The following is a 27,276-nucleotide window of genomic DNA, read 5'->3' as shown; positions in this document are numbered from 1 at the left end:
GGAAGTTATTAATTTGTGGTTGATAAGTAAATTGTAACTTCTTTGATGATAATTGTTACTTTAAATTCCAGCATTATAAAAACAATCTTGCTTGATTTATATCATTTAAAATGTTCCTTAATTTATAAATTAAATATTAAAATTTTTTTAAATATTAAAGTTGTATTTTTTAATTAATTTAGCACACATTTTTTTATAATAAAATTTTTTAAAATATTTATTAAGAAAACATAATAATAAAATTAATATATAACATTTTATTTATTAATTTTTTTAAATATCACAAATTTGTGTCCAAAAACACAGTCATTTGAATTTTTTTAACAAAATTTTTATATATATATTTTTTTTAATAATTAAAAATTTAATTTTTTTTAATAATATAACAACAAATTATTAAAATATAAACCTCCTCCACCACGTTTTAATTAAATAAAATTATATATAGTGTAAATATAAAATAATCACAGATAACCGAATACAAAAAGATATTCAGATTAAAGAAATTTCATTTTCTTTTGTTATTCTGGTCCATATATTATGGAAAAGTTCTATGGATTTAAAAGTAAATCACTGAAGTTAAAATTGTTTTTTAATTACAATTTGTTTTCATTTTGATTTAATGCTGCTTTTAAAGCATTCAAAACAAAATTGACATTTTCCACTTTACAATTATAACCCATTAAACCGATTCTCCAGACAAGTCCAGCCGTTGGGCCCAATCCTCCGGATATTTCAATTCCGTACCTAGAAAAATTTATTGGATGTTACTCTTTGTAATTATGAAATTTATAAATCATGAATAATGAAAATGTAATATTCTGCAGAGCAATACAGATAATAAAGATAACTTATCTGAAATTCATAAAAAATACAATAATTTAAAAAGTAGATCCAATCCCACATTACATTCTTTAATAGGTAATGAACCCTTTATTACAAATATTTAATATGTTTGTAGTAAAGGATGCTTCCAAAAATGTTAACATTAATATGAATGTGACTTGTTATGGCAGATTTATAGTGGCAGGATGTTCTTGGCATAGTTTATCATATGCAAGTCACAACCCAATTGTGGAATTCTCAAAAAAGTACAGCCTTTCTATTCCTGCCACAATAAATGTACACCTTCTCTACATAAGTGTTAACATTTTTCTTGAAATCCTCTGTAGAATCTGGCAATTATTTTTAAAATTTAAGTAAAATTCTCAAATTTCTGATTGTAAAAAACATGTCACTCTTTGCATTCTATGAGGATTGTGTTATTCTATTTTGATGGCCATCTCATAGTACTATTATATAGCTCAAACTATATTTCCAAAAATGTAATGTTATGTTTATGATACTGATCTTAAAGGAAATAGGCTGTTTTCTTTATTTTTGGCCCTTTTATTTCTCTGTTCTACAGACACTACAAGTCTTTTTTTCCTTACTTATTGTGGATTCAGCCAAACTCACAATGAGGGAAACTGGATGGGAAGGAATGGGGCCCAACTTAACCATGAAACATTCCTGCTACACTACTGCTTATCTGGCTTAATACACCACCCATGAAAAAATTCCTAGTTGATCAAAATTTGATTCTACGTCCCCAGAGTGTTATACTGATGCATTAACCACCTCAGCCACCTGGTTTCTGAAATAGGATGGCTCACTAATGCGCATGCATGTGCACACACACACCCACACAGTATAACCAATTGATGTTGAGTATAATTGATATACTAATATAACTAATATAACTAATAATACCACAGTATAATTGATGAACTAAGTACACTAAAGTCTTGCTGATCTGACTATTCCTTGCACAGAGGGGTACTAGATCAACAAGACTGCTGAACGACTGAGAATATCAGGATAAAGACTGCTTAAAGACAATAAATGATGACCTGTCACCTTTTGGTACTAGTTCTTTTTTGGATGCAAGCAAGCAAATAATGCAGCAAATTGACATATAATATTTCATAACAGGACAATAAATATATTCTGTTACTTATACAAGGACAATAACCTCATGGATAAAAAAACCCTCTGGACAATAACCCTGTTGTGTAAAAACTGCCCAGAATATAACCTTCCGACAAAAAACTCCCGGATAAAAATGCCTATATTAAAAACTCTCCATGTCAAAATAAGAGCCAAACCCTCAACATTTAAAAAAGGATATTATTTAATATTATTTACTGTATTAATGTGTTTCCACAGAAAAATGACTTTTTATTGAATTAAGAGTGTAAGTTTGACTTGCTCATTAATTAAGAACCTTTGAAGCTATAAGGAAAATGCAATAAATGCATTAAGTCAGACTCTTAAATATGGACCAGTAAATTTTTATTATTTCTTTAAGCGGCCATGCTGGGGATTCTGGTGGTTGTGTTCCTCTCCAAATTAAATTCTGACTGGACAGTAAATTTTTCATCAATAATTTATTTCCTCCAACCTGTACAGTTTGTTTCTTATCTCCCATTCTTTACGAAGACTTTCTAGATACAGGGTTGAGAAACTTTTCAAATCACTGTCATAAGCCCAATTATCAAAAGAAATTTATTGAAAAATGATAATGTGTTGTCACCAATTGGCACCTTCTATATATGAAAAAAGGTTTATCACACCTGACAAGTCAACGATTTTTACTTCTTTTCATTTTTAATTCTTTGAAGGCTATAAACTGGTATTTTGTCAGAAATCTCATTTTGTGCCGATAAAAATATGTTTTTGTCGTCAATTTAAGATATTTATTCCAAAAATTTTGTTTGGGTGAAATTAGCATATCATGTTTGATTTAATCTACTGACATTTAATCAGTAGATTAAATGTCTGGGGTTTTTACTCAGAAGGGATAATTATTGCCTGGAGAGGTTTTTATGCAGGGGATTCTTGTTGGAAATTATTGTCCAGGGGGTGATTATTATAAAACTGCAATATTGTAGATAGAAATTAAATCCAAGAAACAAGAAATTAAACAAGAAAACAAAGTTGTGTTACATGACAGAAGTGCATAGGCAATCATATTGAGTATGCTGGATAAGCAGGAGTGTAGTGCAGTTTTTAAGTATGCTGTCTAAATCCACTTTATTCAAGTATCATAAACAGAGATTACATTCTTGGAAACAGAAATTGATTCCTTTTATTTATTTTAATTTATAAATAAATCTTTGAGGTATTTGCAAATTATAAGCTTCAATAAAATACCACCACAGAATTTTTAAATTATTAAAATGTTTTCCTCACTTCTGTAGAATGTTATTACATTACATTCTACAGAAGTGAGAATGGAAAAATATACTATAGTTGATTACAACAATGTTCAAAATGCTTTTCTAAATTATATTACATATATAAATACGTATTTTATTTTTATTATTTTTAGCTGAATTAAATACTGACATAATTATTTATTGAAAATATTTATTAGACACAAGATAAATATTTAGTAATACAAAAGGGTGACAACCTGTTCTGAAAAACAAACATAATTTATTTTGAATAAACTTAAATACTCTGTGTTTATTTTGAAATTCTTAGATATTGAACATGTTATATAAACTGAATGGAAAAAATAGCTTTATTTATAAAAATAAATTAACTTTCTTTCCTTTTAATACGATCTACTTCTACTAAACTGCTAGATTCTTTGATCTATAATGACACTCCTAATTATTTATTTAAGCAATATAACTTAGCTTAAAAGGTTAGTGGGTGGTTAAACCAAATTAAACTGTTTAAATAATTAATTAGTAGCCCCATTAAAGTTCAAAGATGATTATCAATAATTAGGCTCAGTAAGTGTTTATGTATAATCTCTATTTACATTTTTGAATTTCTTGTAAAACTGATGATAATGTATTTATTTGTAGAGATAATATCAAGTGTAAAGTTTTATACATTATCTCTTGTATTTAAAATAAGAAAGAATTTCATAATTATCTTGATTAGAATTAATTAACTAATGTAATAGATCAAGATTACAGATCTATCTGATTAGAATACAATTGATATCATTATCTAAATTCGTTATGTGTCTTATTTCTATTCTGTAATTATTGATTTTATTAATTATCATTGTGTGAACTTTGTTTATCGATAAAATGAGTTATCTTGAAAATTTAAAGAGATTTTTATTTACCCGGATATGGCACTTAATCAGGAATATTAGAAAAGCTTAACAATAATTGAATCTAATGAATATTTAAAGCATGAAGTTGAAGTTTGTAGATTCAGATGTAGATACATATCTTCAATAGATAAATAAACAGATAGATAAATTTAATAGATTTTAATCTTAATCAAATTTTTTTGAGATTGCATGATTATTATTGAGCTGGTACAGTAGTGCAATGCTGGACTGAGAAGATGAGTGAAGATCAAATCACAGAGGCAACAGATTTCTGCCTGCTACAGTTTGCTTTTTATTGATCTGAAAGCTCATCCAGCTTCCTTTCCAATGGGTACTTGGAAGGTAATCTCTGGAGGATATAATTAGCATTGGTATGAAATTGGTCACTTCACCCACTTCTATGACCTACTATGAATGGAGGGGTTACACTTCTCTTCCCAATGTGTCTTCATGGTATGCAGTAAGGGTTGCCATCTGCATACAATACATAAAATAGAATGTCCATCTGTTCTCTATATGCTTCTAAATCCTTTGACCAATCGGCACCAAATTTTTCATAGTTTCTCTTTAGGACCTTGAAGAAAATCTTCAGAAAGCTTCCATAAAATCTGGTACCCCTGGTTTCATTCCTTTACAGTTTGTGATAATTTAAGTTTAATATAACCTTATATAAGTAATTAAGTAGTATTTCCATCATTAATTCCATAGTAATTAGTTAGTATTGCCATCATTAATTCCATAGTAATTAATGATGGCAATACAGTCTATGAATCACATTCTTAATGATTTCAAAGAGTATGTTTTCTTTTGAATCTGCTGAAATAACACTGTTGATTTCAGCTGACCTAAAATGACCAAACTTTTAATATGGTTTTAATTTTATTATTTGTCTTTATTACTTTCGCATGGGCAATGCTGGGTACATCTGTTAGTTACGTATATAATTATTAACATTATTAACAAGAAAAACATAAAATTGTCAAATCTCTATGCTTAAAGTTTTCTTCATATATTTTATTTTTATCAGTTTTTTTTTACATATATAATTAATTCATTTTTAAAGCAGTTTTAGTCTATCAGTTGTTAATTTTAAAGGAAAAATTATTCAGTGTATTGAAATATTTCAATTATTACATAAAAGAAACAAATAATAATCAAGAAATCAGTGTAAGCAATGTCAAGTGTTTTCGGTTATCATTTGCAAATATATAAACAAACAAAATCTAACACCTTATCTTTGCCGAGAAAGTTTAATTTAAAACAAACGTTTTCGACCTATTCTATAGGCCATCCTCAGGCTAATTTGCAAATATAATCAACACACAACTTTGTTTGAAAATATTTTGAGTTTACAGTTAGAATAAAATTAGTTTTAAATGATTTTGTTATTAACCAATTATATATACAATTAATTAACATACACATCTAAATTTCATTAATTTGTAGAAATTTTGATATAATTTTGCATACAGATAACTAATGTTAATGAAACCAAACAAAGAACATTCTTTTTTTATTCTTTCAGCTAGATTGGAACAAAGCGAATTTATTATTATGCCCATCGTGAGTCTGGCCAGCCCCACGATGGACAAGCTGAGGGTGAAGAATGACAACAAACACATCCAGGATAGACTACCTCCCAAAAAATTCTTGGAGTTTTTGACTGCTCAGATTTGATCCCAGATTATCAGAAAGATAAACTGATACCTTAACTGCTTGGCCATCTAGTCAACAACAAAGGGTTTACAAAACATTATTATATTCTAACAGAAAAATAAATTCTGCATAAATTTAGGATTCCAAAGTAGTTCCAGATGACTGCCTAGACACTTATGCAACCATTTACAATTACAAGATGTCAAACTGCATTTAAGATGTTTTATTATGTCTATTATTATGAATAAATATTTTAGTTTGATGTTTCTGAAAGAACAGAGCAAAATTTTATTACATTATTTCATTATATTCAAATAGAGAGCAATAAATTTTATTATCAAGTACACTCTACTTGAAAAAATAATAAAAACCAGGGTAGTCACCAAAGGTAGCATTCAGTAGTTGTGTTTCAGTGGCGTTTGGTGACATTTGATGATAGGGAAGCTGTACTGGCCCAGGATAGAATCATTGGAAGCATTATACAATATTTTATTGTGTAGCATCTACCAGCTAACTGCGTGAGGTTGGTGCTCTGTAAAGCACATGCATGAATGCCTGTAATCTGGCTGCTTTACATGATTCAAATATTTTGGCTGTGGAAGCTATTCAACAATATGGCGCTTCCATTGGGAATATGCATATACAAATTTATATTCAAATCTTATTTTTTTCACATGTGGTATAGAAATTTGTAATAAGATACATAATGCGGTTATAATAAAATATTAATTTTAATTAATTCAAAGTATGTTAAAATATGAAAATAATCACACACTATATTTTATAAAATACAAGGGAAGCAGTGCTTTCATATCTTCCATGAATGGCACACCACTGCTGTGTTTGGAATGTCAGAAGCTTTTTTGTGTTAGAAATAGAAAGTGGTCAGTAAATGTTTCTGTTTTATTTATTGAATAATACTTATATATGCTAAAATAAACTCAGAAAAAATTTTAAAAAATAATTTTAATGTTAATAATATCCAATGACTGATTCAAGAGTTGATCACTCGGTTCTTATTTACAACACAGAATTATATTTTATTCAATAAAAAAAAAGCTTGCTTATATGGTAATTATTTGATGGATTTTAATGATCAGATCATCCAATAGGATAATAAAATTCTGTTTTGTTCATCTAATTACTCTAAAAAAACATTACACAAAATTTTTATACTATTTTCTAACTTGAAATATATTTAATAATATTTTAAATGGTATATGAATGCTACTTTAATTAATACCAGTATATGGTTTAAAAAATGAAGCAATAAATCAAAATAATTTAGTAATGATGAATTTAGTAGTAATAAATATTTTGTTTCCTGCCATGTAATGTTGTGTATAAACAAATCAAAACATTACACAGTCAAGTTTTAAATGTATATAATTATTTTATTTATCAAAATATACTTTTTAATGCAATGAAACAGAGTTTGTAGCTTGTTAATGTTGCAATTATTAAGTCATGTGTTTAATCATCAGAGAGACTGACTAACCACTCATCAAAACTGATTTTAAAAAGTTCATCTTTCATTGTGCAGACTATAAATATATAACAGCAACAACATATTATAATAACAATAATAAATACTAAAATAAACTTGGAAAAAATTAAATAGAAAATTTTATTTTTAACATTAATAATATCCATTGACATAGGCTTGAAAATTGGTCACTCAACTTCTAAGTATAACCTTTTAAATAGTTCTCTGAGGAAAATTATTGAAAACTTATCAGCATTTAAGATAGTAGAAGTTCAAGTACAAGTGTATACAAAAACTAAACAAGCACCTGATCACTCGCTGAGAGATATTTATTCTTAACACAAACGTTTTCAATCCAATCAATGGATCATCATCAGGTAAAATTAGAACATTACAAAAAATAGAACAACAAGTTCAAAATACAAAAAATATAACGGCTAACCAATATGTAACTAACAGCACAATAACGTTTCTAAATATCAACAAATTAATAAAAATGCTGCTAAAATTAAAAATAAAATATTAATATATAACAAACAAATAGTGTATACAAAATATTAATACCTCTGCCTTAATAAACAAATTAATAACACTAAATATTAACACTGCTTAATAAGCTGTACAGAGCTTTTCATTTAACTATACATATTAATAAAGCTACTGCTCTTATTTGAAGTTTATAACTGCAAACTTCCATGCGGAAGGAAGTCCCTCGGCATCTCTTGCGTTGATGCAATTCCCTTTAAGCTTGCTTTTATAGATTTCTAATTTTTCGGCCGTTCTTGCCAAGGTCGGGGAGTGTATTTGTTTCAGTATATCTGCTTCATTCCATCTTACTATTGAGCCTTCCGCTTGTGCCATTTGTGACAATACTGTGGCATTAGAACCTTTTCTAACATCATATCTGTGCTCTTTTATCCTTACCCCTAGATTTCTAGTAGTAACCCCAACATAATCTTTACTTATTCCTAACATCTGATTCTCGTATGGAATCCTATAAACGCCGGTCCTATCCTCTTTCTTAATTAACCCTTTATCATTTCTAAGAATTCTGTACAGATTCGGAGCGCTTAGGAAGCATTATGAAAGAAATCGCACGTATAAAGGATACAAAGATAATCTTAAAAAGAGCTTACCAAGAGATAATTCATGGAAGATATGAGTTTATTTTAGCATATATAAGTAAAGATTATGTTGGGGTTACTACTAGAAATCTAGGGGTAAGGATAAAAGAGCACAGATATGATGTTAGAAAAGGTTTTAATGCCACAGTATTGTCACAAATGGCACAAGCGGAAGGCTCAATAGTAAGATGGAATGAAGCAGATATACTGAAACAAATACACTCCCCGACCTTGGCAAGAACGGCCGAAAAATTAGAAATCTATAAAAGCAAGCTTAAAGGGAATTGCATCAACGCAAGAGATGCCGATGGACTTCCTTCCGCATGGAAGTTTGCAGTTATAAACTTCAAATAAGAGCAGTAGCTTTATTAATATGTATAGTTAAATGAAAAGCTCTGTACAGCTTATTAAGCAGTGTTAATATTTAGTGTTATTAATTTGTTTATTAAGGCAGAGGTATTAATATTTTGTATACACTATTTGTTTGTTATATATTAATATTTTATTTTTAATTTTAGCAGCATTTTTATTAATTTGTTGATATTTAGAAACGTTATTGTGCTGTTAGTTACATATTGGTTAGCCGTTATATTTTTTGTATTTTGAACTTGTTGTTCTATTTTTTGTAATGTTCTAATTTTACCTGATGATGATCCATTGATTGGATTGAAAACGTTTGTGTTAAGAATAAATATCTCTCAGCGAGTGATCAGGTGCTTGTTTAGTTTTTGTATTATTTTCTGCTGAGCACGCTGTAGGTTGTTTACAAGTGTATAATAATTGTAAATAAAATGTGAAGTGACACAAAATTAATGCAACAGAACTAAACATGAGATATGAATATACATATCTTTGATGGATTCATAAATAGTTATAATAGCAAATAAATATTGTAGTGTATATGGGATTTTTCATATTTTCTAAAGATACTCTTGGTTACTTTAGACAAAGCAGAAGCTGTTTGAAGAGTTTCAAACACAGATAACTCGCATAAAAAGTTATCCATATGACCTTACAGTAAATGTGTTTGAAAACTTTATGAGACCACTAGAGATGTGGAAATTATAATAAAGAAAATTACAACAATTCTAAAAAATCAATAATTATATCACAAATCTATATATATAATTGAGATGGGATGATGATGATGATGATGATTGTTGACAAAACTGCGTCAAACAGCTGGTTAGCTCAGGGATGCCTCTTTGGGTAGACGGAAGGATTCATGATCGCCATACAGGATCAGGTCATAAATACTAAAAACTACAGAAAACACATACTCAAAGATGCAACACTCACAAATGACACATGCAGAAAATGTCACATCATGCCAGAAACTATACAACACATCACCTCTGGTTGCAAGCTCTTGGCACAAACAGATTATTTACATAGACATAATCAAGTAACAAATATAATACATCAAAAGCTTGCAAAGAAACACAAATTAGTAGACATGCACGAACCATACTACAAATACATTCCACAGACAGTATTGGAAAACAACACGCACAAAATGTACTACGACAGAGCCATAATCACAGATAAAACAATTTACCACAACAGACCAGACATCACACTCATTGACAAACACAATAAAATCACATACATTATAGACATATCCATTCCAAACACTCACAATATACAAAAAGCATACATTGAAAAAATTAGCAAGTACACAGAACTCGCCCAGGAAATAAGGCATCTGTGGAGGATGGATAGGGTGCTTATTGTACCTGTTGTTCTCTCCTCTACAGGTGTCATACCACACACACTACACAAAAGCTTGGGCACATTACAATTGAATAGAAACACATACATCACACTACAGAAGGCCACTATATTGAATACATGTCGTATTGTGAGAAAATTCCTGAATACAGACACACACACACTGATACACTTCTTTAATTTCTGTTTTGGTTACTATGCCTTGACTTTGGTCCGGCATAGTACACAGCCACCGGTGTTAACCGAGTATATCTCACTTAACCCAACATAATAATAATAATAATAAGCAAAGAGCCCAAACAATTAGAAGCTAAAAGTTGAAATTTGGTACACAGTTAGGGTACATCACAAGAATGTACACTAAAAAAAGGATTTTTGGAAATCCTTTGCAGGGGAGAGGGAGAGGGTTAAAAATTACCCTGAAGAACTTGGCTTCTACTATTTTATTTTAGATGTGGTTTTTTGCATTTTTGCGGCAAATTGAACTTATTTTTAGACCTATTTAAAAATTCTTTAATTAGTCTCAGAAGAGAGGGGACCTAATTCTTGCACCTGATGAAAATGGGTAAGCTTGGCTATAATCTAATAATCTTAATCTTCTCTATCATTACTTTTTGCCTGAGTAACACCAAGCTCATCTGCTAGTTTCTAATAATTCTTTTATTTTTTTTTAGCTAAAATAATATTCTCATCTTCAAACAAATTATTACATAAAAAACAGAATCAATCAATTCACCTACTGCAATTTAATTGAGTGTGTGTGTATTTTTTTTCTTATAAACTGAAGAAACAGACTAAAAAGCCATTGAAAAATTATCAACAGAAAATATAATAATTAATAAATTTTATTTGAGTTTTAAAAATGAGAGCATTGTTTGCTTCTAAATATATAAAATTCGCAGTACATATAAATTTCTTCTTTGTACAGTACATCTAAATTACAGATTTAATTACATAGAAATAGAAAATAATTCTTATATATATATTTTTTTATATTTTCAGGAGCAAATGACTTTTATTTTATAAAATGCATGAAATTCATTAGTTATTATTATTGTTCATTAAAACTATAAATCTAATCAGTTTGTGATGTTTAAATCATTAACTGATGAACAAGAACAAACTAAAAAAATTTTGACTTGAAAAGTTTTTGTGATCTAAATCAAGATTTTTGAAAATTCCTATGCATTCAATAAAAAATATACTGCATTTTGAGATATGACACACTACCAATTTAGAACATTTAGGAAAAAGTATTTACAATAAAACCTCATTATTTCAATATCAGATAATTTGAAGTCAAGTCTAGTCCCTGGCCAAGAGAACAGGATTTTGCACATATTTTAGTTTGGGTAATTCGAAATGCACATTCAATGAAATTTGAAGTCATTATCTGGTCTGGTGACCCACAAAAATATCGTTTAATTTGAAATCTTTCATCATATTACATATTTATAAGAAAATTTCCACACCCAAATAGCACTTTTTGGTTTCAGTTTTACCATTTATACATTGTTGATTTAGTGGACGTCCATTCAAGGTCATTCAGACATTGTACATTGTACACATTGTCAATAAAGAGAAAACTTTTTAATTTTTTTATTTTCATGGAAGAATCTGTTTAACATTTAATTATTCTGGATAATTTCCAGAAAAATCTAGGTCCATTAAATATACATGCATATTCATGATAGAATGAGTTCTTATAGCTTTAGCCATTAATAGAGCTTGTTTTCACTAGATCACATGATTTTCATAATCTTGAACTCAAGACAGTGAATTCTTCATCAAACTAGCCATTGATCCTCTAGATAAAGTTTGTAGTAATTTTTATTGAAGCACTTAAGCATCTTTTGTATGTAATATTCTGGTCTTGCTTTAAATGTAATTTGGTTATGTTTTCATTAATTATGTGCTACACATGCCAACTGATAGTTTTTTAAAATAGCTTAAATTACTAAGTAATAACTCATAATCTTAATGCATTTGTAAATGAATGTATGAAATTATATAAGATAATGTCATAATTTCATTCGAAAATTACAAAATCCTTCAATTTGAAGAAAAAAGTTTGAATAATTCGAAACTGGACAATTTGAAGTCATGTGTTTTTGGTTTCTTAAGTTTCAAAATAATGAGGTTTTATTGTAATGTATTTAAATTGTTCTGCACTTTTGGAACTTGGCCCCAAATATTTTTTAATGTATCCTGGTTAAAAAGTAAAATTAAAATACAACACACTTTTATTTATCAGGGGAAAAATTTAAAAGAATCATGTACAGTTAAAATTTTTCATTAAAATATTTTACATGAACACATGCAAAAGCTGCTTAGCTACAGCAAAAAATGGTGATGACAATAACATGTTTAATTTATTAACACTTGGGAAATTTATTTGCTTATGAGAGATTGCAATTTCATATATAAGTACAGAGCTAGGTTTTGAGCTCTTTCGGGACAAAAGTTGTGTGTTATATACCATAAAATAGTGCTCCTATTGTATTTAACTTACAATAAAAGCAATATTTTACAATAAAGTTAATACAATTTTAACAACTGAAATAAAAACTTTTGTATAGGGTTAGAAATTCTGATTGATAAACTTAAACTAAATTTATTCTTTCATTATACTCTCTATATATATAGAGTATAAACCCTTATCTAGATATTTCTTACTAAATATTTAAAATAATTTTTGAAATCTTACTTTTTCATTATCAGCATTGATATTTCTTTCCAATTGATGCCTTCTGGAACTCTTATTGTTGTAACTGTGGGTAGTCGATAATCCTGTAAAAATGTTTTTAAACAGAATCAATTAGTAATTAATGCAGAATCTATTAAACTAATACAAATATTTTAAAATTAATTCTGCAGCATGCATATGCACAAATGTGCAATCAATAACAAATAAACTGGTTTGTATAAATCATAAAAAATTTGTAATAAAAAAATTTTATTAAGGATCGTGTTACTATATTGTTATACATTTCAATAACTGATGAATGATGTTCAACTCTATGACTTACATTAAATTTATCCTAGTTATTGTTTATAGCTAATGAAAAACATGTAATAATTGTATTTAAGGTAAAATCTACATTAACAAATTAATCAATTTAGTAGACAGACTATATGTATATACATGTGTGAATTTTGGGAGAAGTAGAAATACCTGTCAGCAGACAAACAACTATGATTTATTATAAAAAAGGAAAATAATTTTCTTTTTTCTTGGATTGAAAAATGTGACTGTAAGTGTTAAATATATAACGAAATAACATTATATATTTTTAAAAATCTGATAATTAGAATTTCTTTATTTTAAAGTAATTTGTTTGAAACATAAAAAGAGAAAAATCTATTAACATATTTAAAAAATTTATATTATATATGTCTATATTTTTTCATTTTGAATCTTAAATTTGAATTTTATTATTCACTGATAAAACTTTATAAAATCTCAATCAATTGGAAGTTAAAACTCAAGTATTTTTTTAATTATGCAACTTTCTGCAACATGAAGGATTTAAAGAATTAGCAATAAAACACTTAAATAATTTGTAATTATTATTATTAGGAAGGTATTAATGGAGTGTATCCTACACAGCTTATGTATCTGTGTTTAACATTATTCCATACTAACATCAAGACATAACTATAGAACAAGCTATTGTATGATATATAATAATCTAGCAATATATATCACATTACAGAAAGCTGCCATACAAAACACTTGTCACATAGTCAGGAAATTTTTAAACGTAGTTACATACACAAACTGTCTGTTGGTGATACAAAAATAATTTATTTTTTGAGTACTTTTGACAGTACATAACTGTCTTCAGGCAGAATTGTTAGTAGAGATTCCAGAGAACAAGACATTTGAATTCAAGGAAAAGAATCTGAACATCGACCAATGTTTTTTCAAAATTGTTTGTCCTGCACGTGCAAGGAAATTTAAATTACACATGTACAGTTTACAAAAGTTATACAATAATACAAAATACAATAAAATGTAAAATAAAAACATCAAGAATAAAATTGGATTAAAATAAAATACATAAATTACAATAAATTAAATAGTCAATAAACAAAAGCATAAACATATAGTGCCACTAATATTGCTAAGAGGTGTTTTAGAATGCTATGCTTCTGTCTCATAGAACATCATAATGATATAGTGCCTAGCAAATGTACAACAGCATTAGCTAAAACAGCAATAGAAAGAACTACATTTGAACCACTTTGGTCACAAGCTTCCCTTCTAAAACACTGTGGGGATCAAAAAACATTATTCATATGGAAATCACTTTACATCTCAATGTTGTCACCCTGAAATTTTCCCATGCTAGATATACCGAAGTTGTGGACAGCACTGTTTTATCTTCTAAGTTATAAATCACATGGTTTCCTATAAAACACTTCATAGCCACTATATGTTTATGTTTTTGTTTATTGACTATTTAATTTATTGTAATTTATGTATTTTATTTTAATCCAATTTTATTCTTGATGTTTTTATTTTACATTTCATTGTATTTTGTATTATTGTATAATTTTTGTAAACTGTACATGTGTAATTTAAATTTCCTTGCACGTGCAGGACAAACAATTTTGAAAAAACATTGGTCGATGTTCAGATTCTTTTCCTTGAATTCAAATGTCTTGTTCTCTGGAATCTCTACTAACAATTCTGCCTGAAGACAGTTATGTACTGTCAAAAGTACTCAAAAAATAAATTATTTTTGTATCACCAACAGACAGTTTGTGTATGTAACTACGTTTAAAAATTTCCTGACTATGTGACAAGTGTTTTGTATGGCAGCTTTCTGTAATGTGATATATATTGCTAGATTATTATTATATCATATAATTAATTTTTTAATTAATTATTTTAATATCAAAAATTTTTATTAAACAGTTTAACAAATAAACAATTATACTTTAGAGCAAAAAATTTATGTACTTGCGTACGAGAATGCCAAAATATATTACTCTGACTATAAAATAAATTTGATTAAAAATGTTTTAAAATTATTTCTGAAATATATATTTCAGAATATTAATATTTCAAAGATCTAAAACTATGCAACATGTAGATGTAATTTTAATCTATCATCACACTTTTTTTCCTGCAAATCAAATTTTAATAATTAATTGTGTGATGTAAAATTTGCCATCAGAATTTTTCAATAATTTCCTCTGCAAGATCAAATACATGCGACAATTTTATTCTTGAATTGTTCATAGAATATGTGAATTTCTATCAGGGTGTACACAAAAAACACAACACTTGCAAATTTGGTATGGGACTATTTATTCATTTAGACTTCCTCCAAGTGATACTTTCTGTCAATCTTGGAGTTCTTCCACTTCCAAAGCAAATCCCGTTATTTGGATGATTTTAGTCTCTAAATATCGGCCAGGGATAATTTCTCACCACATACTAATCCAAGACAGGTTGACTTTATGTAGTCTACTTTCTTAATCATTAGACCTCGTCTCCCCTTTTGATTCAAATATTTTCATATTTAAACAATGAATATCTCTTGACCAATTGGCATTAGACATTAGTCCACTCTCTTGCAGGCCTGCCTCAGTGCCACATTATTGGGAAACTATGACCAAACAGGGTATCCAGCCACTTCCGTCCAGACAAACCAATAGAGTGAAAATGTAAATTGCTTTGTTCTCTGGAACAAGTTAGACTTAACCCTCACAACGTTCATGAGATAAATTATTTATCCAGCATTTGAAATATAAAACATTTTTCTAGAAGATTGCTGTTAACCCAAAAAATTCATAATTGAAGTTATTAAAATATTCATATTACTCAAAATTACAGATAAAAAGACATCATTTAAGCTCTTAAAATATTTATATTAATTGATAATTATGTAAATCAGTTATACAGAAATTAATATGATTTGCATTCAACTGATTTTGTTGAATATTTTATTGTTTCATATTTGAATAATGAAATATTTAAATATCATTAATTTTGGAATTGCATAAAGATTGAAACAATATAAAATTTTTCAATGTTACTGTAATAAACAATTAAAAATTTTAGATGCTTAATTTCTAATTTTATCAATTAAAAATTTTACGAAAATGAATGACCAAACACTTAAATTTTCTAATATATTTACATTTATAAACCAAATTAATTGTAAATAACAAATCCATAAACCATATTCTTAAGCAATGCCAAATAATCTGCTATATTGTTGGATCTATAATAAAGTAATTATAGAGTATAAGGTAATAATCTAGAGGTAAAAGGAAGTGAAGTCTGGGTGGCTTTATTGGCAACACATCTGCCTGTTAAGCAGGAGTTGTGGGTTTGAGTCCTGCTCTGAGGCAATTATTTTCAGAAATTCTAAATTAAAAATTAATTTACTATAATTATCACAATATGGCAGCTTATCCACCTATGACTATAGGTATATAGTCAAATTACTTTCTATCTAACTATTAAATTTGCCTTAATTATAGCCCAATAATACAGCAGATCATTTGGAATTAAATAAATTATTCTAAATTAAAGTATAAAAGTATTCAATTAGTGCATTTTAAACTAACCCTTTCTTCTACAAATAATTCCAATCCCATCTTTTCCAATCCTCTATATATAATAATTCAGCACATTGTTTATGTCTTTTCCAACATGCTTCTAATTTTTCCTTTGCCAGTAGTGATAAAGCTTCTCTAAGAGCATAAATATTGCTAATTGGGCCTGTGTGATGATATCTAAAATTATAAAAAGATTTAATTGCAAATACAAAAGTAATCAAAATAAAAAAAAATTAGTTTACAAATTTTTAATAAATAAAATCTTTTTCCCTAAAACATTCTCAACTAAATCATGAACTTTAATTTTTATTTAAAAAAAATTTTGACTAAATTAACCCAAATTTTGATAAAAATTGTTATACTTAGAATATTAAAAAATACTTAAAACATAGTTTGTTTTCTGTTCAAGCACTAGCTAAGAATTGAGTTAAAGTGCCAGCGAGTCAATAGTTTTGTTTGTGGTCCATATATGACGATCACTTGCAATTACTACAGCAGTGATGTCACCTCTGGAATAAAAAAAATTTTAAAAAATTGTGCATCTTTGTGTTAGTGACCTTGAACACTGTCACTTTGACCCCACTGTATCTCAAAAATGAAATCATGGATGCCCAACTTTTATTATATTTTTAAAATTTCCTTGTCTCATATTATGTAAAATTACAAAGTTTAATCAAAATTGACCAATCAAATTTTGGGAACAAACTCAGTTCTATGAGACATATAGAACACTTTGCTAACACTCCATCTCAAATATTATGTAACCCAAATAATGCAGATAACAACTAAATTTTAAAAATTTAAATTACATTTAAATAAATTGTGTTTGTGGCTACATAAAATTATTCATTTGTTTTCTAATTATAAATCAGTTTTATCACAATAAAAAGTTCTTTTACAGATATAAAAGTTTTTGAAACCATCAGTTTTATTAATAGAACAGCAAGTAAAAAAATCCAGCAATGAGTTTTCCCGGCAACATCTGGTGGTACCATATGTCATAATATTTTATTATTAAAAACTTTTTTTATTTTTAACTAGTATAAATGGCAAAAAGCTTAATTTTGAGGTAGGGATGAGTTTTATAAAAATTTGTAAATGCTAATAACAAGTAAAATAGTCATTAAGTCTGACTCTACTGAAGATACACACAATCTTCATTATCTTTCTTTATCAGTGGGCAAAGTTTAAAAAAATGCTGATGTTTTCAAACTGGTTAATGGGCCATCTTCAGGAGTAGACAGTAGAAAGTGGGATGCCAGTATTGGTAAAGAAGATGGAACAGACTAAACAAGCAAACTGCAGCCTACATTCCTGCCTGGCAATATCTCCTTAGTCTTTCACTTCATCTTCTACAGTCATAATCCACCTACCTCTGTTGTTAACTCTCCATCTTCCTTCTTTACTGACAGTGGTATTTCACTTCAACTATCCACATCTGAAGACGACCCATTAACTAGGTCACAAATGTTAGCGTTCTTTAAACTTTACTCATTGTTAAAAGTGAATTGATTAATTCAACTGAATAACTGAGTAGTTAATCCTTATAAATACAGGTGTTAAAATGTAAATATATAATATAACTAGTATATAAGATTACATAATCAAAATAAAATTAAGCCTCAACTAACAACAACATATTTGATTTTCAATAAAAATTCAAAAGATATAATTAATTATTTATCATGTAATTTTTTAAACTCCATTTGAAGCAGTATTTTATTAAATTACAAATTATATCTGATAATTGATTTGTGATAAACATATTTATAAATTAATATTCAATTGTCCATTATTATTAGAATTTAAATTATTATTTTAAAACATAGTACTGAACAGAAAATAATACATAACTTTTTAATATTCAATAACAATATACAATAATTAAAATTTTTAAAATTATATTCAAACAGCTTCATTTTGATATAAAAAATATTCAAACTGAAAAATTTTTATGGATTAATTATTATCCAGTAAAACCTATTAATTTAATCATCGTTATAAAAATTTATTGTACAAATTAAATATATATTCTGATAAAATATAGCAATTTGTTATTGTTTATACTGAATTAGTATTATACTTGTTTTTATAAAAATATTCAATTTTCCAATTAAAAATAAGAGCATACCCAGGAGGATCTATGTCACAATTCCAATAATTTCCCAATAATAAGGCATCCATGTAGTAAGACTGAACAGGCAGATTTCTGTTCTTTATTTTCTCCCTTCATTAAAAAAATTTTCCTTCTATGTTAAAAAAAATGAAATTTCATAAATAAAACTATGTATTACTGAATAAAATTACACTGCTCTTGGACTAAAACTCATTGGTGAAGAACCAGGTGGAGCACCAAGTACTTTTTGTGAACCAGAATAAATTACATCAATTTCTGAAGAAAATTAAATAAAATGTTTATTGGCCTATGCAAAATATTTAACTTTATACATTTCAATTAAAAAATTCTTACCCCATTTATCAGTATAAATAGGAACAGCACCTAAAGAAGCAACTGCATCAACAATTAATAGACAATTATATCTGAAAAAAAAAATTCATTTAAAACCATAATCAGAATTTAAAAGAAAAAACTATAGTCAGTTTTAGAATAAGTGAAAGATGTTACCATATACATAAATCAAAACTACAACTCCCAATGATGTACAGTACATACATAATAAGCCAACAACTATCAGATTATATCAGGCTATTATATAAATTATTGGGTTGTTTGGAAAGTAATTTCGTTTTTCCATAGAAAAATAAACACAATATTCTTATAATAAATAAATATTTTATTGAATTATATATTGACCATTTTGGTCAAATACCTCTTGTCATTGTTTCTATAGTAGCATGATTTCACATTCATAAAAATTTTGATCGTTGTTTACAAAAAACTGATCCAAGTGATTTTTGACATTGTCATTTCAAGTAAATGTCTTACAGTTAAAAAATATTTGTATAGACCGGAACAAGTAATAATTGGAGTGTCCCTGATCTGGTGAATATAGTTGGTGTGATAACACATCCCATCTAAGCTATAACAGTTTCTGATGAGTTACCAAACTTGTGTGAAATTTGGCATTATCATGGCTTTGTTTGTTGATCAATTCTGGCCTTTTCTGTTTGATGATATTACTCACTTTGTTTACTCGATGGCAGTACACTTTCGAATCAATTGTTAAATTGTCTGGCAAAAGCTCAAAAAAAATTTCTTTAAAATCCCACCATAGAGAGCATTTCTCATTAATAACATGTGGAACCCATATATCGAGCTTTGAAACAAAATCAATTCGTTTTAAGTAATAATAAACGGTTCAATTTAACAGATTTAATCTCTTAGTGATTTCATGTGTTGTTATACGGCAGATTGCTTCAATCGGTACCTTTATTTTGTTTTCATTGGCTTCAAATGGCCATCCAGAATGTGGTGTATCTTCGATATTAAAATTGCCAGAATGCAATTTTGTAAACCAGTTTTGGCACTGTCTTTCTCTCATCACATCTTCTCCAAACATGTACCACAATTTTTTTCTTGTTTGAACAGCATTTTGATTTTTTAGTTATAAAAAAGCAAAATATGCCGAAAATGATGCTTTCGATTTTCCATATTTGATGGGTCATCGAAAAAAAAACAATTGTACAGAATCAAACAAAATTTTTTACAAATAAGCCTTAAAATGTCAGTTGTCGAAGTATATAATGAAAATGTGGTTTAAAATAAAACTGGCTGGTAAAAATACATCTAATTCCTCTAGTAATAAAAAAACGAAATTACTTTCTGAACAACCCAATATTTATAAATTTAGTAATTAATTTAAAATAATTGTGATATAACAGTCTGATATAATCTGGTATTTGTTGGCTTATTAAAGATGTTACCATAAAAGCTGGTTTACACAACAGGATTACTGCCAGCATTTTTTAGTTCAAAACCATAATACAAATGGATTTTCTTCATTTGAACAAATATACAACTTGTGGCAATCTTGGTTTGCAACTATGTCACAGAAATTCTCATCTGTTAAAGATTTTTTTGCTTGTTGCATCAATGAACCAATCAATGATAAGATCAAAACAATGTGTTAGATTGCTTTCTCACTAATATCAAGAGGAATGAATTTTCTTGCACATGCTCAGAACAACTTGCAACTTTCTATTCTAGCACATCTAGGCTACTGACAAATCTTGTCTTCATGTTTTTGGGTGTGACATAATGCTAGCATTGGTTGTATTGTAAAAAACCAGTCTTGAAATGAAGTCATTTTCATATCAATGTATCAAAACTTATTATGATATGCTTCTTGTCTAGTCTTGGTATAAACTTGTGAGCACTATGTTGGCCTTTCTTTATTACTAGACTTATTACACCGTCACTTGACACAAGATCAGCCTTAGAAAATAACTTTATTTCCAAAAAGAATGCATTTTGGACCTTAAATCCGTCATCAGTTTTTTATAATATAACTATATTCGGGAAATAAAACACGCAGTAAGATTATGTTGACAGTAAAAATTTAAGGTCGTAATTCAACTTACATATTTATGAAATTGATACTACCACATTTACAAAATTTACAATAAAATCATGACATTTGGTAAAAGAGCGATGACAAATCATTGATTACAGATCAAAGTTCTAGATGTTTGCTATATTAACAGGATGTTAACAATTTTAAAATACCTCAAATAACATAAATGGAAATGTTGTAAAGTTAAGTCTAATGTAAGTTTACAACATTTCCATTTATGTTTTTTGAGGTATTTTAAAATCATTAACATCCTGTTAATACAGCAAACATCTGAAACTTTGATCTTGTTGATTCGATGCTTAGAGTAGTATAATTAAAACAAGCAGTGAAACAAACAGTATATGTAATAAAATACACTGTTAAAACAATAAAAAAATAAACTTATTCTCTGTTTCTAAGGCTGATCTTGTGTCAAGTGATGGTGTAATAAGTCTAGTAATAAAGAAAGGCCAACATAGTGCTCACAAGTTTGTATCAAAACTTGTTAATTATATTGCATATAAAATATATTATAATAGCACAACAATTTAAAGCTAATTTGAGTAATTTTATTTACTTTATTCTTCAATGTAAAAAATCAACTCAAATCATATCACAGTAAAAGTTCAATTTATTTTGTTTTTATTCAATGAGTTACTGTGTTTCTTTTATAATATTTATCTTGAAATATAAATAAATATTTTCCTTCCAAAAGTTTCAAATTCTTCAAGCATTTCCATATTTGTTGATTCTTCTCCATCCTGGATAATCCTATGATCTTATATTCTCTATTTTCTAACTATATTATTATATTTTTATTAATAATTATTTTAAGTAAATTATACAGAATAATGTATAGTATGTTGCAAATAAGTTAATATCAAATTCATATACTAATTAACTTATTACTTGCAACTTAATGAAAATATCTGTATTGCTGTCAAAATTGATCTAAAATTAAATTATAAATTGTCAACCAAAACTAAAATGAATATTAATTATAATAATAAACTGAAAATTAAATGTGTGTAATTGTGGGTATGACCTTGTTGTAAGGGGTTGGCTATGAAAGATTGCCAGGCAAGTGACAAGGTCTCACTCACAATTGTTAATGCAGTCCCTTTTGGTTATAGTGCAAAAAATTGCCAATGCCTCTAAAGTTCTTAATTTATAAACCACTGGTGGAAATGAATAATACAGAGAAAAAGTTCAGACAATTATAAAATATTTTAATCTGAATATAGTTTAAGACTAATTATTTACTTATGGCACATTTTTCCAATTCCTTCAAGAGGATGTAAAACACCAGTACTGGATTCTCCATGACAAATGAACAATACTGAAGGGTTGTACTGTATAATTGTCTGAAAATGTATAAAAGAAACAATTAACTCTTACGTTAAAAAACACATATCAACAAATGACAAAATCATATTACTCATATTATAAAAATTTATTAAAAATATTTTAACAATCAAATGATAAAACTAAATTCATTATCTGGCTAACCTGATAAATATACAGATTTTATGTAATTTGGACTACAGATAGTTCATTAAGTCACCATCTTTAATTCTAATTATTAAATTTAATACAAATTAATTAATTAGAATACTCTGAGAAAAGATCAATTTAGAGCAAAACTCAAGCCTGCAAATCTTTATTCATTGCCAATTACAATGCATCTGCATGGTAAGCAGAAGTTGCAGGTTTGAGTCCTGTCCTAAATTGATTTTTTCTTTCAGAGTATTATAATCAATTAATTTAATTATACAGTAAGACCCCGCTTAATGCTGTTTTGGTATTACACGGTAGTATTGGAATTACCCGAGATCGCATGCAGTGTTGGGATCAAGGCGTAATATCAAATTTTAAAGCTTGTTATCTACAGCGGACATTCTGACAACTGATTGATAAAACAGATGGAGCAGATAAACAATCCATTAGAGATTTTTGGAAAAACTATAATATCATGGATGCTGTAGACAACATCAATCTTTCCTGGAATGAGGTGACCGAGAAATGTTTTGAAAGGAGTATGGAAGAAAGTATGGCCGGAGCTAAGCAAGGATGTTGACACAAGAGAATCCATTGTTAATGTCGATGAAATTGTCAAGGTAGCTAATGAAACAGGGTTAGATAATATAAATGCGCAGGATATTGAAAAATTATTGCAAGTTACAACTGGAGAAAGTTTTTCAACAGCACTCTTAAAGAATTAGTAGAACAACAGGTGCACGAAGATGACGAAATTAGCATTTCTGAAGATGAGGAACAAAAGGAACTTTCAACGGATTTTCTAAAAAAAGTTTAGCCAGTATAATGGAAATAATGGATCAGTTTATACAAAATGATTTCAATTTTGATAGAAGTTCAAAGGCAAGACGAAGTGTCATGGATGCGATGTCTTGCTATCGACAACTGCTTGCTGAACGAAACAGGAAACGGCAAACGACGTTAGATGACTTCTTCACAAAGAAACAAAAGATGTCAAATGAGGAAGAACCTTCCTCATCACAAACATAACTTCTTTATTCAAACTTTTTTTTTATTTTCATGAATGTTTTATGAATAAATATCGATATTAGCAATAAATAAGTCTATAATTAATGTAATAAAAAAGTATTTAACAATAAATGTTACAAAATAAAACAATAAAAAAAAAACTGATAAATTTTCCTATTCTCTGTTCTGTTTCATGTATCCCCCTTATTTACATGTTAAGATGACCTCGTTTAGCGCTCTGTCATCTAGGAACGCATCCCCCGTGTTAAGCGGGGTCTTACTGTAATTATTAAATTTAATGCAAAATGGTGTCTTAGTCACTTTTAGTCCAAATTATGTAAAATCTATACATTTAATTAGTAGGTTATAGCCCAATATTGAATCTGACTTTATATCATTTGATTATCAACATAAGTAATTTGAGCCTGTTTTCTTGTTTTCTACACAATTAAAAATATTTTTCATTAAAATAATATTCTTCTATATTTAATTTTTATTCCAAACAACTGATTGATAATATCCATGTAGTATATTTTACTTTCAATCTTCACATGGACCATAATAGAATACAGGTATCCCTTGCTTAACATAGGATTCAATTAATGCATGAAATTAATTGCAGCAATCCCATTATATATGTTGCAAAAATTTTAATATGGTTTTATCAACTGTCTTTAATCAACATAGATACTGTATTTGATTAATGAAATTTTGATATATACAGCAGCATTGAGGAATTAATTAACTGCATTAATCAAGGGATAATTGTACATTACATTACTGTTATGTTGTTCTTCTATCAGGGCTGATTTGATGGATGAAACAATGATGTGACTGTCTCAAGAGGTGAAATGGGCAGTCAAAAATGTTCAAAAGCAGAAATAAATAAAAATTATAAGCAGAATACAATGAAGGTCTGTAAATGTACTTTAAAGTTGTTTATAAATAATTCATACAAGAGTTTGGGGTTAGAAGTGTTTTGTATTTGCAACCATTGTAGACAAAGGCAAAAATCTGTTTTCCCTTAGCTTATATAGCCCTTTCTCAATATAGCTTGATAGTAATTTGCCTCAGATGCAAATTACCCTCAAGCTATACAATCTTCTACATTATGTTATTAAAAACAATGTTTTGTTCATTATTGTACATTGCAAATTTATATGAAAAGAATTAATGATCCATTCTTTATCTGTCAGCAGTACTTGTCAGAACTAAACTATGACAATCTTGCCAACTTAGTTTATTAGAATTCAACTTGAAATATCACACAATGGAATATAAGCATGCATCTGGGATATGATCAAGATCATCATGATGCTGTGAATTAGTTGATATTATTTAGTGGAGGGATTCATGTAAATCTCACAATAAAATGGTTTCGTTCTTTATCCTTTCAAATTATAGTTTGTTTCATATAATTATTAAAAAACTTTTAATTTAAAATTCTTGTTGAGAATGATTAATTATATAATATATAAACACAATTTTATTAATATGCAAGTTATAATTGAAACATTAATTAAAAAAATACCTTTTCTAAAATTTCTAGGTCACACACACTTCCGAATGGAATGTTAATATTTACAATTCTTGCTCCTATTAAAATAAAATGGTTTATTAAATTATTTAATTATAAAAAAACTTAAATAAAATAATTTAGACATATTCAACCATGTCTCGATGCTACATCAGCAGCACGTTTTCCCCAATGCCCATTTACAACAAATAAACCTGCTTCATCAGGCTCAAGAAGATTGCACAATGCAGCTTCCATTGCACAATGTCCCGTACCACTTACGGCAAATGTAAGTGTATTTCTTGTTTGAAAAGCATATTTAATTCCTTCTTTAGTTTCTTCCATTATCTGTAAAAATATATATATATATATATATTTAAAATAAAGACTTATTGAGATTTTAAAAAATTATTTTTAGATTGTAAATATTAATAAAGTTTAATTTTTAACATTAGAGTGAGGTAAAAATAATTAGGGAATAATAAAGTATCTTGTTTAAATTCACAAAAATTAGTTTTAATCAAATAAAGCAAGAATAATTTAATTAATTTCTTTCAAGAAATGCTGAAAAATTATGCATTGAAGTTCATTTTTGATATGTAATATTTAAAAGAAATAATAATAAATAAATTAATTAATATTTTAAATTATAAAAAAATTTAATAGACTTTATTGCATTTAACATTTTCAAAGTAATGAAATTATATAAATCAATTATTTAATGTTAAAAAAATACAATTATTTATTCTATAAAAATACTAATAACAACTATACTTGTAAAAATTCTGGATGAAGATGTCCTAAAAGAGGTTGAGCAGCAGCTTCCAAAACTTGTGGTGGACAATTTGATGGTCCAGGACCAAGTAGTAACCTTTTAGGAACAGAAAATGGCTTTAAAAGCTCTAGGGGCGGTTCGATGTCATCATCAAGAGTCATACTTGCCTAATATGTTTATAAAAAGAAAATCTTTAAATAAAATTTTATCAAATAAAATTTAAAATTATTTTTGAAATACTTACTGATATACTTGATTCTTGTTTCAAATCACTAACTAAATTTACAATAGTTACAGGTATGCGATCTTTACAACTCGACGTTATCTTAGCATCTTGAGCAGCACATTTTGCATGTTTAACTGTTTTTGCATGATCTTCCAGACTTTTCTTATGCGATACTAATTCGACTTTGCAAAATTTGCAAAATGCCGATCTTTGTTTACCAGGTACGGGTTGAATCCAATCTATTATAAGATATAAAATGGTTATTTATTCGATAACAACTTATTAAATAATAAATGAATGTAACTTACTTACCTTTTAACACCGGATCAGTTTCCCAAGCAGTTCTGTAGCGTTGTTTAAAAGATTTTTGATTAATTTTTGATACTTTGTTCACTTCAATCTCACTATCTAAATATTCTTCCTGTGATAAAATAAGATAATTTCTTTTTAAAAAATTCAGGACAACTGTTTATATAATAACTGATGTTGAATTTAGTATGTGAAGATATATAATTTATATTAAAATACATAAATTTCAAGTAGGAAGTATAAACATATTTTAGAGGTAGAAACATACATATAACATATGTTTATGTTTCTTCCTCTTGTAAACAAACTTACACTAAATTAATAATAAAAGCCCTCCACTATGCATTAAATGCACCAATTAGATATTATATAAGCGCTGATAACTTCATAAATTTTCTAAAAATTAGAATTCTAATTACCAAAGCATTTATTCACTGCAAAACACGTTTATCTACTAAAATCCCCTAAATCCCCGATACCTCTGAACCTCTAAATTATCCTCTGATATTATGGAGGTTAATTTACATCACGTTTAAATGAAGTTTTTAAAGGAAAATTTGAATAAAGTATAAAACGTACCATAAGCATTATTTCAAGTGATTAAAATTCGATTTATCATAGATAATTATTATAAAATTGTTAACGTTTTAAAGATAAAAACAAAGTTTAAAGACATTTACACTGTTTTACGCCATCTGGTGGAATAAAACTAGAGGTAACTAAATTGTAAAAAAA

The 27,276-nt window shown here is 27.7% G+C and overlaps 1 protein-coding gene across 1 annotated transcript; it reads right to left on the bottom strand.

The window, feature by feature from the left end:
* Positions 1-322: 322 nt before the first annotated feature.
* Agxt (Alanine-glyoxylate aminotransferase) lies at positions 323-27,228 on the bottom strand. Its single transcript, XM_067272392.1, is given in 14 exon segments — positions 323-747; positions 12,825-12,907; positions 16,706-16,753; positions 16,756-16,873; positions 18,828-18,923; positions 19,004-19,088; positions 19,167-19,237; positions 22,474-22,574; positions 25,247-25,311; positions 25,387-25,579; positions 26,006-26,173; positions 26,251-26,471; positions 26,545-26,653; positions 27,121-27,228. Coding segments are annotated over 14 exon segments (1,518 nt in total). The 5' UTR covers positions 27,130-27,228; the 3' UTR covers positions 323-596.
* Between the last annotated feature and the right edge of the window lie 48 nt (positions 27,229-27,276).

Source organism: Centruroides vittatus, unplaced genomic scaffold (genome assembly GCF_030686945.1).
Source record: "Centruroides vittatus isolate TY-2023 unplaced genomic scaffold, ASM3068694v2 contig_439, whole genome shotgun sequence".
Lineage (NCBI taxonomy): Eukaryota > Metazoa > Arthropoda > Arachnida > Scorpiones > Buthidae > Centruroides > Centruroides vittatus.
The sequence above is the reverse complement of the archived record's forward strand: the minus strand, read 5'-3'. Positions and strand labels throughout refer to the sequence as shown.